At 29.3% G+C, this 14,008-nt stretch overlaps 1 protein-coding gene across 5 annotated transcripts in view; it reads right to left on the bottom strand.

Annotated features, from left to right (window-relative positions):
* LOC124426244 overlaps window positions 1-14,008 on the bottom strand; it is a 98,309-nt gene that overhangs the window by 34,757 nt on the left and 49,544 nt on the right. For 4 of the 5 annotated variants that reach the window (XM_046967689.1, XM_046967692.1, XM_046967690.1 and 1 more), the window contains 4 exons: window positions 8,592-8,737; window positions 7,802-7,930; window positions 7,014-7,200; window positions 1,214-1,470 (listed from right to left, as the gene is read on the bottom strand). In XM_046967689.1, the coding sequence (XP_046823645.1) occupies window positions 1,214-1,470; window positions 7,014-7,200; window positions 7,802-7,930; window positions 8,592-8,737 (719 nt within the window). The remainder of the gene's footprint in view (window positions 1-1,213; window positions 1,471-7,013; window positions 7,201-7,801; window positions 7,931-8,591; window positions 8,738-14,008) is intronic. The other variant, XM_046967693.1, reaches the window with a different exon arrangement.

The following is a 14,008-nucleotide window of genomic DNA, read 5'->3' as shown; positions in this document are numbered from 1 at the left end:
TTCGACACGTGTTTTCATCAGATATATTCTCAAGCATAAACCACAGGTACACATAGATAGACAGATATACAGACGTCTTTATTAATCGTATCGTGACATACTAGCAATTATCGGTCATGAAAACAATCGGTCATCGTTTTATTAAAAACAGAGTTTCAATGCATATATCAATGCATAGATACATCAATATATATGGATAATTTAAATTTATTTTCGATTCACTTTCGAAACAAATTTAATAGATCGACTCGTCTATACGAATTTATGACATATTTAAACTTATTTTTAATATATTATATTGCAGAACGTAGGTAGTAAGTAGTATTTTCCTATCAATTAATTGAACAAAATTGTTTTAAATTGCGTAAGCAATAAAACTCTTTCAATCAAATCATCATTTTCGAGCTAATAGAAATTTAAGATTACTTTAATACGATATGAAAATAATCTTATAAGATAGAATGTAGGTCATAGTTGCTTATTAATTATCATATAATAATTATTTTATCATGAAAATTATCATGAAAGGTATAACATGTAGGTGTAACCAATAATTTTCTATGAGAATAAAGGAATGACTGATAAATTACTATGCATTAAAAATTGAGATTAAGTAGATCTAAATAATCGCATGTTTAATCGTTAAAACGATGATACATTAAAATCAGAACATAATAGCTGTGGGTAAAAAAAGTGATGCGTTTTAAAGTATTAATAAACGATTGTATACAAAAACGTATTGATTTTCAAGTCAATTAAATAAATTAAATTTATTCCCGTCGATTATTGTTTAAATGCATTTATGAAAATCGACATTACTTTGATTGCTATTATAAATCTTTAAGTGAATATATTACATATATACATCTATATATATATATATATATATATATATATATTTATTTATTTATTTATTTATGTATATATATTATGCATGTGTGTGTACATATATATATATATATATATATATATATTTAAATCACGCTTTGAATATCTACCTAATAAATCGTATATAAAAATCTATTAAATTTCAAATTTTCACAAAACAATTACAATTTATATTTATCTTCAAAATTAGTGTTATATTAATTTCCTATCGCGATGATTAATTTCAATATGATTTCAATATGATTTTGTTATTAAAATTGTAGAAAGTCGATGAATAATATAAAATATAAAATATAAAATAGTTAATTATAGTTTGAAAACTCACCTACGACAGCCCGATGACCTTTAACTCGTCTACCAATATTTGGTGATACCAAACTGAGCCTGTCACTTCTGGTACCTAACAAAGGACTTGGACTTCTTCTCGGTGGTGGTTGTTCAACAAAAACCCCATAGTTACTGGCACCACCAAATCCGTTACTGCTACTGACGGTCCCAACTCCCCCTGTCAAGCCCCATTCAGCGACACTGTCGATGGAACTGCTTCTAGGTAGACACGAACCCGTCGTACTGCAGTCTCGTCTGTGTCGATCGAAACGAATCAAAATAAGAAATTGTTACTCCCATTTTTTTCGTTGACCTATCGCACCAAGTATCTTCTCTCTCTCGTCCTTTTTCTTTTTTCTTTTCTTTTATCCATGTTTCGTTTAATATTATGAAGATGAATCCCGTTTGAACAGGCCAACTAATTAATTATCTTTGAACTTTGATATTAATCTAACTTTTTCCTTTCTCATAGATTTACATACGATTTCAAAGAATGTCGGATTTTATTTTAATATTTCAAGCTCAAATACAGCATCAAAATGAACTACAATTAATTTTCTCCTTCTTTTTTCTTTTCCTTTTTTTTTTCTTTGTAATACTGGACCGAAAATCAATTTACAAGTTATAATTGTGCATCAATCAAATTCTGTTATTCCTGTTATAAGCTAACGACTTGAAGTTCTCTTTTAATTAACTTTCGTCACTATCAGGTACGTTATTACAAGATTTTTCTATTTTTCTTTATGAATAATCACGTATGTATAAAGATACATACAATGAATATTTTGTCTCGTAAAATGTCTTCTTCTATGAAAAAAAAAGTCATTAGAACAACCCTTATTCTTAAGAAAACCGGAGGAAGAAATATTTACGTCGATTTAACCAGACAAGATTGAAGAGGAAATATTTCGTCAGTTGCCGAAAAAGACAAATAACAGGTCACCAAGTATATAGCTTTCGAAAACGCGTCATTTCTTGCCATTTTTCGAGAAATAAATTGTCTGTGTTAGAAGACACCACACATTTTTGTTCTCTTCCATTTTAGATGATAGCCATAATTTTTTTTTGCGATTTATGTTATATATATATTATCGCATATATCTATATACAGGTATATGTGGGTAACTTCGAACCTTAAACCCTGCTTCGAAAGAATTTAATACTGCTGACGGTGTAGAGATACAAATAATGAAGATATTAGTATTATGAGTGGATGGAAGATATTCCAGACATGTATATCACCGACCTTTACACTTTATTTTTCTTTTTTTTACTTTCTTCTCTATAACCTCCCATAAGAGTTTATTAAAATACAGGGATGCTACTAAGTTTATCCTCATTTGTGATGAAAATCGTTATATAGAAAATATTATATTAATTTTCAAGGTATTTGACAAGTCATACTTTAGAAATGAATTAATGACGTACAACAGGCTTTACAACTATCACCATAGATATTTTGTCTGAAGTTAAGATTTAGCTATTGTATATTAGGATATTTCTCTTTTAATTTCAGTACTTTGTTTTGTTATTAATAAATTTGTCAGTAATATGAGATTCTACATTGTGGAATGAACATACGAATGAATATACTAAGAATTTAATTTACGTTCGAATCTTGGAAATTTTTGAAATATTTATAAAATAATATTATTGATTAGATTAATTTATTTTATATTTGCAAATATTTGTTGGTTTACAAAATTATTTCTAATAATTGGAAGAGTATTATTTAAATTATGTTATGAAAGTTAATAAATAAAAAAGAAAAAAGAAGAAAAAGGAAAGAGAAAATACGAACACTCTTAATACAAACTTCGAAATACGCGGAAATAATCCTTTTACAAAACCGTATTGATTCTACGAAGAGATGTGTTTAGGAAAGATTTTAAAGGGCTGTCGGTGAGTCCTTATCGAGAAATAAAATTCTCTTTATGGATTCATATACACGAAGAAATAAAGATATGAATGAAGAAGTAAAACATGATCGTTTTTTTTTCTTAAAAATGAAGTTAAGTTAGTACCATCATAAACTTTAATAATTTGCATATAGGCGGGATATACCAAACGGTTATGCTAATTTTGGTAGATTATATAACGAGATAGATGAGAGAGATAGACAAACGATTTCGAAATGTGTCAGCCATGTAGCAACGATTAGGAGTATCATAACTCATCTCACTATCGTTTGAGTGTATCTTCCAACAAAAATATAAAATTTTCTTTGTATTCGTCATACTAAAAGTAACGTTTCTTTATCTTTATTCTCTTTTTTTTTCTTTCTCTTTCTCTCATAAGAAGTGGTAATGAGTATTAAAAAATAAAGTTCATCAAGGTAATAGTTAACAATCGTAAATGGCATAGTCGTATATTTGAGTCAACTAAGTTTGACTCGACTCTCAACGTAATTCTTTTCAAAGTGACACTATATTTCTTTCAAAAGTAAAACGATCGTCCTTGTTCCTGGCTGATAAACGTGACAGAAAAAGAATTCTTTATGCTTGGAAGACCTCGCGTGTTTCTTCCTTCTTCTTTTTCTTTTATTTCTCTCTTGGTCGTTTTCGTCCTCTTCAATTTTATTTTTCTTTTTCTTATCTATCGAACTCCTTTCCAAGAGAGAAATAATATCCTCTCGCGTTTCTCTCGTTCACCAAGATAAGCAAATCGTATTACAGACAAAAAATTTACTAATAAATCCTAATATAGAAAAAAAACTTACTAATTATCATCTCTCTCTTGAATAATTTTCTTAAAGCAACGTCTCGCGCATCAAACTGCTGCGATATAATTATCCTGATGATGTTTAATTGAGTTAAATGAGATCAAAGATTATTTTATCCTAAATGTTTAATCCTTAACGTTGATTTCATTACAATGTGATTTGCTTTGAAACTTTCGTTATTTCTCTAAAACTATTTAAATGTGTTTTGACTTTTATAATTAAATAGAATGATTCGTATTATTATACGATAATCGTACGTTAACTAACTATTTTTTTCTTTTATACCACAATTTTATTGAACGAGCTAAAATCACATCGAATGAATGCTAACGAACAAAATAAACATCACATACTATTTGCCTCAAATTCTACAGGAACAAACAAATCAAGCATTAAGTAATTTCTTTTTCCAATGTAAAGAAATTCAACCGTTTCAAAATTAATAGCTAAAAACGAGTCTCTCATTAACGAATTTCTTTAATGTTTTTATAAACAGAATCGATCGTAAGAAAGGGTGTAGGAGATTAAAAAAAAATCATTTTGAAATACTTTTGAGACTGAATTTTTATCTCTCCCGCACTCTCTTTCGCTTTGAATCTTCCTATTAATTTATCATTTCTCATTCATTTTTATGTATCCATTTTGAAAATTGAACTTTTCCGTGTTTCGTGGATCGTTTTGCCTGTATAAAAGCTTTCCTCCTCTTGTTCGTGAACTCCAAGGAATCTTTAAAAACAAAAAAGAAAGAAAAAAGAGAAATAACCCGAACGAGACATCCTGCAACAGATCGTTCCAATATTTTTCGTCTCTCTCAATCCAACTCTTGACAAATGACACGTCAGGTATTTTTCTTTCTCTTTACAACACACACGCTTGTTACTCCATTCCTATTTCACTTTACTCTTTTTACATATCCCAATACGTAACCTTTGCATCGATTGTTTGAATTTCGACGAAAATCCATCGGATCGTCGCCGTAAAAAACATCGTTTAGCTCGTGATTAAATCGACGAGAGTGCTGTTCTAGTTACATCGATTTGATCTACGTGAAACAACGGAATTACGTAAATACAATGGTAATTAGAATATGAGAATAAATGAGGAGAGAAATAGATGAAAAAGAAAGAAAAAAAGAGAGAAAGAGAGAGAAAGGAAAAGAGAGAGAGAGAGAGAAAGAGAGAGAGAGAGAGAGAGAAAGAGAGAGAGAGAGGAAGAGAGAGAGAGAGAAAGAGAGAGAGAAAGAAAGAGAGAGAGAGAGAGAGAGAGAAGGAAAAATATGTATTTGAACTCTGGTCTATCATATATGAGTTAAGAATAAAATTTAATACCATATTATATAATACGGTATTATAAAATTTAAAAAAAAAAATTTATTTTCCATTGAATTTATATAAAAAAAAATATTCTTCGTGAGTTGAATAGCTTTGTTTTTCTTTCTTCATTGAATATTACGCCACTACGATTTTTCCATCTGAATATTATTTCTTCCTCGTATTCTATTAATATTTATTTTTGAAGTATTATCCACCTGTAAAATAACCAGGGAGAATTTTCGATTGACTAACGTGGATATATGAAATTTATTTGAATTACATATAAGATGCTTAGGAGGGTGGTAAAGATTTTTGAATAAATTAATGGATCGTAAGATAATAAATTGATATATAGAGATATATATATATATATATATATATATATATATATATATAATATATATATATCAATTTATATATTAATTATTATATATATATATTCTTTCTTTCTACTGAAGTGAAAAGAATTATTTATTCTTTTGTCAGAGTGGACGTGAAATATTCGTGGCGAGTTTACTCGTCGTCCCCAGTTAATAGACTTTTCAAGAAAACAAACTTTCCAAAGAAAATAATTACTATTTCTTGTTTATTATTTGTTCTATTCCGAAGTTATAATAATTGAAATGCTAGAAGAAATCCAAGTATAACAATAATTCATTTATTCAAAATTCAGGTCGAACTAACAAAAAACCTTCGAATTCGTCGATGCGCAATACTCCATTCATCCTTTCTGAAATATCCTGTCGAAGGCAGTCTATTTTATAGTATACGCTTTGCTACGTTGAAAGGTACTATAGATCGAAAAATCGATCATGACTAGAATGTGCGAAATTACTAGCGAATAATTGAATTTTTTTGAAATTTCGAATTCGTGTCAAAGCTCTAGCGAGCATAAATCCAAGTTCTATCACCAAGTTATAGTAGACTACTTAAAAAATAAATCGATATAGTCTTTAAATATTAGCTCACGTGTCACTGACAGCTCTTCTTCGAGATATCATCTTACGGATATCGTCACTCTCAATGTTGAGACGTGCCGATAAAACGCATTTCGATTATCCAAAGGTATCGACTATCCAAAAAATTGGATAGCATGGCGAAAATAGTCTCTCTCTTCATTAACTTACGCCAAATCGACGTTTATTTGTTAACATTGGACGAGTGGAGAAGCTTGCAAAATATTCGAATTAAAACAAGCACGAAAATATTGAGACAGAGAGAGAGAGAGAGAGAGAGAGAGAGAGAGAGAGAGAGAGAGAAATAATAGATCCGATTACTAAAAAAAAAAAAAAAAAACGAAATATACCAAGCGAACAAACAAACTATACCATTTTATAAAAGTATTAACTTAATTTATCATTTTTCCTAAAATTCATAATAAAAATTGACATCTACATGTCTAAAATCGAATTTATACATTTTACGAATATAATCGATTTCTATGTAACCTGTAAATAATAGAAAACTCTTAATTATGAAATCAGTTACGATCATTGAACAAATTACTCTAAATTGTCGGTGAAATATCGATTTCTTTAATATTAATTATCCTAATAAAACCTTTGTTAAAGTTTTGTAATGACGCACTAAATTTCTAATTTTAACTTTTTTTCTAAATTTATTCAAAATATCATCTTATTTTCAGACTATTTGACTGAATAAAATGTCATTTTAAAGAACACAGGAAACATTTTGAACTAATATGTTACTCACATATACATATGAGTGTGTATATACATAGGTATGTATACGTCGTTTAATACCTTTCCCAAGAGAGACGACGTGGGATTTCATCGCTCGGCGTGAAACTTGGCCTTTGATTCAAAAGCCTGGCAAGCCTGGTCAAAGGTTGCGAACCACCAATACTAGAGGTGCTCAATCTACCGCTTCTTGTCGAGTGTTCCTTCGGGAATTCTCTGCTTCCAGGACCAGTGTCAGAAACACGACGTTCTGGAAAGAAGTATTAAAATCGGGAATTCTATTCAAAGTAACCTAAATTTTCCGATATTTTAGAAAAATTACGTTTGCAAATATCCTTTCAAATTCTTTATATAATTTTAAAATATTTAATAAATCAATTTTCAATTAATAAATTGAAAATTAATAAATCAATGTTGTAATTAAAAGTAAACTTTGTTTATTATATGTGATCGTTTATTCGTTTAAATATAAAAATAAAAATTAAACTCTAAAACAAAGATTATTGTAAAAAGCTTTTAGAACTCTCATTACACTACCAATTTATTAACGAACAGTTATTTTAATAACTGATCTTAATTAAATATGAAAATTTCATTTACGAAATAATTATTATTTTGATACTAAACTTTGATCAAGATAATGAACAATAAAAAGACTTCTTTCTATTTCGACATATCATCGAAATTAATTAAGCATTTATAAATAAATGGCAATTTCATTCCTTCGTTAAGAGAATTACCAAGAATAGAGATCGTAATTTCTCCTTCGAGTAAACATAATGAAAGCTATCAAAGCCTTACGAATCGGGATGTAACTTTAGAATTGAAAAGCAACTCTGATTGGTTGTTACCTATCGTATCGTCTGTGAAAGATATCCTTGGAGTAAGGAGTTTGGTAGAGTGTGGTGTGGTACTTCCACGTTTTGCAGAGATTGCATTATCCGTGGTGGGTGGCGTGATCGATACGCCCGTCGTCGATGCTGAAATTGAATGAATGAACGAAACATATTCGTTAAAATTGAATGAACGAATGGCATAGTATTTCAATTATTTCCCGCCAAACTTTACTAACACTTTGGTCTTATAATTCTGTTTTATAAATTTGCAATCGAAATATTAATTAAGTACGAATCTCCAAATGTTCCTTCCAAGTAGTTGATACTGCATAAATTATAACCATTTTAATACTTACGAGAAAACATAATGATGATTTTAAATTCTATACCAAATGTATATGAATTTTTAATAAAATACTTTTCGGCTCATATTTATATGATATTTATATACTCACAGAACATATCATTCTAGTTTCAGAGAAAAAAATTGAGACTGCACAGGTAAATCTTATGAAATATGATCTCAAATAAATCCTTTAAATTCAAATTTTATTACCGCTACAGTTATATTTTACAAATAACGTTAAAGTGCTTTAATGGCCGATTTCAAATCCTATGGTGCACTTTGATAGTTCGTGGTGGTTTTCATAAAAATAAAAAACGATAGGTATTATAATAATGATTATTCGTTGATTGGATTGTTACTCGCTTTTTATACTAATGTCTAATGTTTTTTTTATACTATCATCCTATTGTATTTAACATCGATATAAATTTAAACTTTTGTATGATATTAGATACTTACAGTTGTATTGAGCATCGATCTGAGCTTGAAGTATATTTACTGGTGTAACTATCGCAGGTAAAGTCCTCGATCGTAAAAGAGGAGCTGGTCGACCTCCTTGACCTTTTCCTCCTCTGCTATCTGACTTACATTCTGCCACAGGTACGCTGTAATAAAAAATAACTTAAATTAGTTAAATCTAATAATTTATATCTACAAATATACGTATCTACAAATTGCGGTAATTTTTAAAATTGCAATAACAATTATGGATTATTTCGATAATGACATAATTGAAATATATTCAATTATCTGATATTATAATATTTCGAAATAATTTATTTAAAGAAATAATATGTCGTTTATTCCTAATGAAAATTTTTTAAATTAAGATATATCATCATAAAAATGTAGAATTTAAAATACAAATTATTATGATTACAATTTAATTATCGAATTAAAATCGAATAGGAAGATTGAAATTCAAACACGATTTACATATTTCGCATGAATCGTATCACATATTTACGTGTTTAGTCTAATCCATATTTTTTAATCTTAATTAGTTTATATAAGTGATAAACTTATGTAATATAGTCAAAAGAAATTGGTCCTGTCCGTCAATTTTCGTTATTGATTGCCTTCATAACATTTTAGATTATCACACATAATTGACTAAATTTACTAAACCATAAGTTGATTGTATAATACCTATTTGAATATTTTACTTGTAATTACGAATTTTCGTGGTTTACATTAAATACATACACATATAATGATATGCATATATTTAGATACCTGTACCAAAGTAAAGCTTTTTAAATCGGAGATAGAAGGAGTCAATAAAGGCTACGTTGGCATGGAGTTCGCGCCTTTCTAAATTATCCGGTAAAAGAGAAACCTTTCTCATTCTAGTGGAAATAAAAGCTGACATAGTGGTAGAAAAGTACTGGGCGAAGTTTTCAAAGAGAAAGAGGAAACTGAAAGACGTCATCCAGTGGCAATCGAGAACGTCTCTCAACGTCGTCTTCGTCGTCATTCTCGTCGAGAAAAGACAACTAAATTCGCTTGCTAGCACTATGGATGAACTCTCGTTTCGTTAAAGAGTGTTTGCCGCTAGCTCGTAGCATCGACCTAAGAGGAGCTATGAAATAGACGATACGAGCCATTGTCATGAAAGATAGGACCAATTCGATGGTATTTTTTCGACGGAAATTCATCTACCAGACGAATTTCCGGTTACTCTGTTTCGTCGCTGGAACGTAGAAGGTAATAGTAAGATTTAAAAAACAAGATTTTCTTCTTTTTTTCTTAGATAATTCATTAATAATGAATAATTATTATATCTTAGATGATATAAATAATCCTGCAAGTAGAGAAATAGAAAGAGAGAGAAAGAGAGAGAGAGAGAAAGAGAGAGAAAGAGAAGAATATTTATTATACAAAAGATCATTTATTACGTAAGTATAATATGAAATATAAATGATACAAATGAAATTTATTCGAAGAACTTTGACAAATGCGATGATACATGAATTCCCTTTTTCAGGAGTTTTCAAGGTATCATCGTCCAGGGGACAATTTAAATTCTCGAAGAAGTAATTCGAGATACAATAGGACCCACGATACCTTTATATTTCACAGGAGCTAACCACACGAGTTGTTTCTTTGGTCACTTATATTGTTACGTTTCTACGAAAGCCAAAGGCGAAGGGACTCGAAAGTGAGGGAAAGATTTCAAAAGAAATTTCGGACAAAATAAATAGCTTCTACGTTTTCTATATCTCTTAACTTTATAAAGAACATTAACCCTACTTCTTGAATCATTAAGATTCAAGGAAGATTAAAATGGCTGTATTTTTCTTGAAATTACATCGATCTAAAATTATTATATTTGAAATCGTTATTAAATGATTTACGACCGATGAATCTATATATCGAGCAAAAAAGAAAGAAAGAAAGAAAGAAAATACATATGTACGTTTTCATCAGCATAAAATCACGTTCATCGAGAAATTTAATTAATCGAGAATCAATTTCCCATTCGATCCATAGTTGTCCAATTCTTTCCGTGTGCTTATTGTAACACGTCCCTTTAATCGACTATAGTATTTCATTAGAAATATTAAAAGCATCTAACATTTAAATATCTTGATGTTCTCAATATGTTGAATTAAAAAAAAAAAAAGAAAAGAAAAAAAGATAGAGAAAAAAATAGAGAATGTTCGTACAATAAAAATTAAATAAAGTTTGTAAGAATTTTATTTCTCTGCAAAAAATATGGAGGCAATTCGTCAAGAAAATGTTATTACGTAACCTATTCTTTCTTTCTTTCTTTCTATCGTACGAAAATGCGTGCTTGAAAATTAAAAAATAAAAAAAAAAAAAGAAAAAGAAAAGATAGATAGAAAGAAAAAAGAAATTAGACAAGTAGAAAATAGATAGAATTGAATTTTTTACCGAGAAAATTGGGGACACATTAATTGCATTTAAGCAGAATATTTAGTTCCCGGCATACGTATAACGTGTAGACGATAAATTATTAATTGTCAAACAAAGAAGCTAACTAATCTATTCGCGGTTAGATTCCTCGTAAAGGGTTGACTAGTAAGCCCTGTATCTTACTAGGCGTAACCTTAAGGTCTAAAAGTCGATTCACGTTAGAAAACTGAGATAGGGGAGAGAATGTTGTGACAAAATGTTAGATCGTGTATCACACTAATTGTTAGCTTGCTCCTTTTCGCAAGACAAAAATCGTTAAGGTCACTTACCGTTACCTATAATTTTGCGTTAATTATAACAAATACCTTGTAACTATGTTATTTTCATGCCAATTAAATGAACGAACGATATGCTAAAAATTATCTTTCGAAATTACGAAGGAAATAATTTATAGAATGATGATAAAAGTGTATATTTCGATATATAGCGTAAAGTTTAGCCAGCGAGAAGTTCAACCAATGTGTCACGAATACGTAATACAATACATGATAGAATATTCTACATTTCGGTGCGTAAAAGAATGAAATCGTGACTGGGGTTTATCCTATCTTTTGTAACATAAAACCAACTTTTAAATTCCCTATATTCTATAGAATACTAGAACGAAATTTCCTAGATGAAATGAGATAAATTTAATTTTCAAATTTACAATTCATTTTCTTTTGAAAATTTGCATCATAACTTATGATACATTATTATTCTTGATAATGAAAAGACATCGGTGGATAACGATAAAGTTTTCAATGTATAAGCAGGTAGAAGTACTACACATACACGCAATATATATATATATATATATATATATATATATATATATATATGAGTATTATATATATGAGTATTATATATATGAGTATTATATATATGAGTATTGAATATATATTGAGTATATATTGAGTATATATATATACTCACAGATAGATATGCATATTCGATGATAGCTAATATACATAGCTAGACATTAATAGTACCGACGTCTCGTATCGAAGTTTCGCTCGTTAGAAATCAAACCATACGTTAAGGTGATGAGTACGACGTACTAATTTATCACGCTGAGTGCAGCTGCATGGGACATCCACCGTTCAAGAGGTAATAAGTCGTGCCCTCGACATGACACCTTATTGTGGGTCACTGAATTCATTTGTTTTAGGATGAATATTTTAAAAACCTAAACGTATTCTATTACAGTGAAGAAATATTGAGCTTACATTCTTTATGTTACGCTGTACAAAAACAAGAAAAAATAAACTTATTAGATTCGTATGTGATTTTAAATATGTATATATATATATATATATATATATATATATATATATACACACACATCTATTAAGGTAAATATTTTGTAAAGACTCCTTAATCTTATTATAGTCAATTTTTATTATATCTATAATTTTATCAAAATCTTATAATTATTATAGACCTATATTGTAAATGTATATTATTTATGCAAATCATACAACACACAATAATAATAAATAAAAGAAAGATATGTATATTATGCGTCCTGTTATTTTTTATCGTATTTGAATTCAACACCAAAAGATGAACCACGATTAATTGTAGAAGACCAAGATGGGAAAGGAAAGAATAGTGGTATTGTTCCTTAAAGGGCACAATCTACTTTCATTAAACGCTTCTTGCATTGAATATCGAACCGTGAATAAAGTCGATGAAACGCTTCGAACGATTGGATGGTCGGTCGGGGATGATTTTAGGGTCAAGTACGAGATCGAAAGACAAAAAGAAGAAAAAAATGATGGAGAGAAGGAGAGAGAGAGAGAGAGAAAGATAGAGATTGTTCCAATTTCGGAACCCTTTATCTGCTTTTTCGCTCTTTATCGGACAAATCCTACGTCCTGTCTGGACAATCCTCTTACGGAAGAAGAATGATTCGCTATGCGAGTGTACATACGCTTGACATTCACCGCTCGCTTTTAGCTCCATTAAAAGGTTCCATCAAGAGAAAGAGAGAGAAAGAGAGAGAGAAAGAGAGAAAGGAGGGGGAGAGAGAGAACGAAAGAGAGATAGAGAATGAAAGAGAAAGAAAGTAAATGAGTGAGAAAGAAAGAAAGGAAGATGAGTGAAAGGAATCGATCGTGTGTCAACGCAGTCAGGTAGTATCACCTATTTATGCTAAATGAATCAAAGGATATACGAGTATATTGTCTTCAAAGTTTGCAGACGATACTATGCTTTTTAAAAGCGTCTACAAAAATCGATCGAATTATTTTTCTATTCCTCGTATATATTCCAACTGCTCAAAAGTTCATGATTAATTCGTAATTAAAAGAATTCATTCTTATATAATTTTTTCATTAAATAAATAGATAATTAATTTGTGAGTTTACGATCAATCGAAAAATAGATTTATTTTTGTTATATTAAATTGAGAAACTGTTTTCAAGAGTGTCATTATACGAATGATTTTTTAATTTAATAATTTCGTGAGTATCCCTGTTCGATCAATAAAAATTAATCCTCCGTTAATAATCGTGAGACAGAAAATACATTTTATTACGATAACGAAAGGATGACAATTATTATCGAAAACTATGGCACCAACGTTTTTGCATATATTTTAAACCGTTAAAACTCATTAAAATTTCATATTATCGATTTTTATTTCACACCTCAGATTTACGGATTCGTGAAAGTCGACATGAAATTTTCTGTAAATTAACTAAAAAAAATGAATTAAATTCGTTATTCTGATTGCAATGAAATTTATAGGCAGATTTACTTGAATTATTTATTTTCTTAAAGGTCTTCGAAAATTTTTGGTACAAAACACCATAGACTAACACGAAAGAGCTCGTAAAATGCGTAGTAATATCAATTATAAGAAATGAGAAATAAAAATAGTTAATGCAACGTTAAGTGATATCTAATCTAATCCAAATAATAACTAATCTAGGGAATTGCAAATGCGATTG

The sequence above is a fragment of the Vespa crabro genome, chromosome 8 (assembly GCF_910589235.1).
Source record: "Vespa crabro chromosome 8, iyVesCrab1.2, whole genome shotgun sequence".
Lineage (NCBI taxonomy): Eukaryota > Metazoa > Arthropoda > Insecta > Hymenoptera > Vespidae > Vespa > Vespa crabro.
Note: the sequence above shows the minus strand (reverse complement) of the source record. Positions and strands in the feature narration are given on the sequence as shown.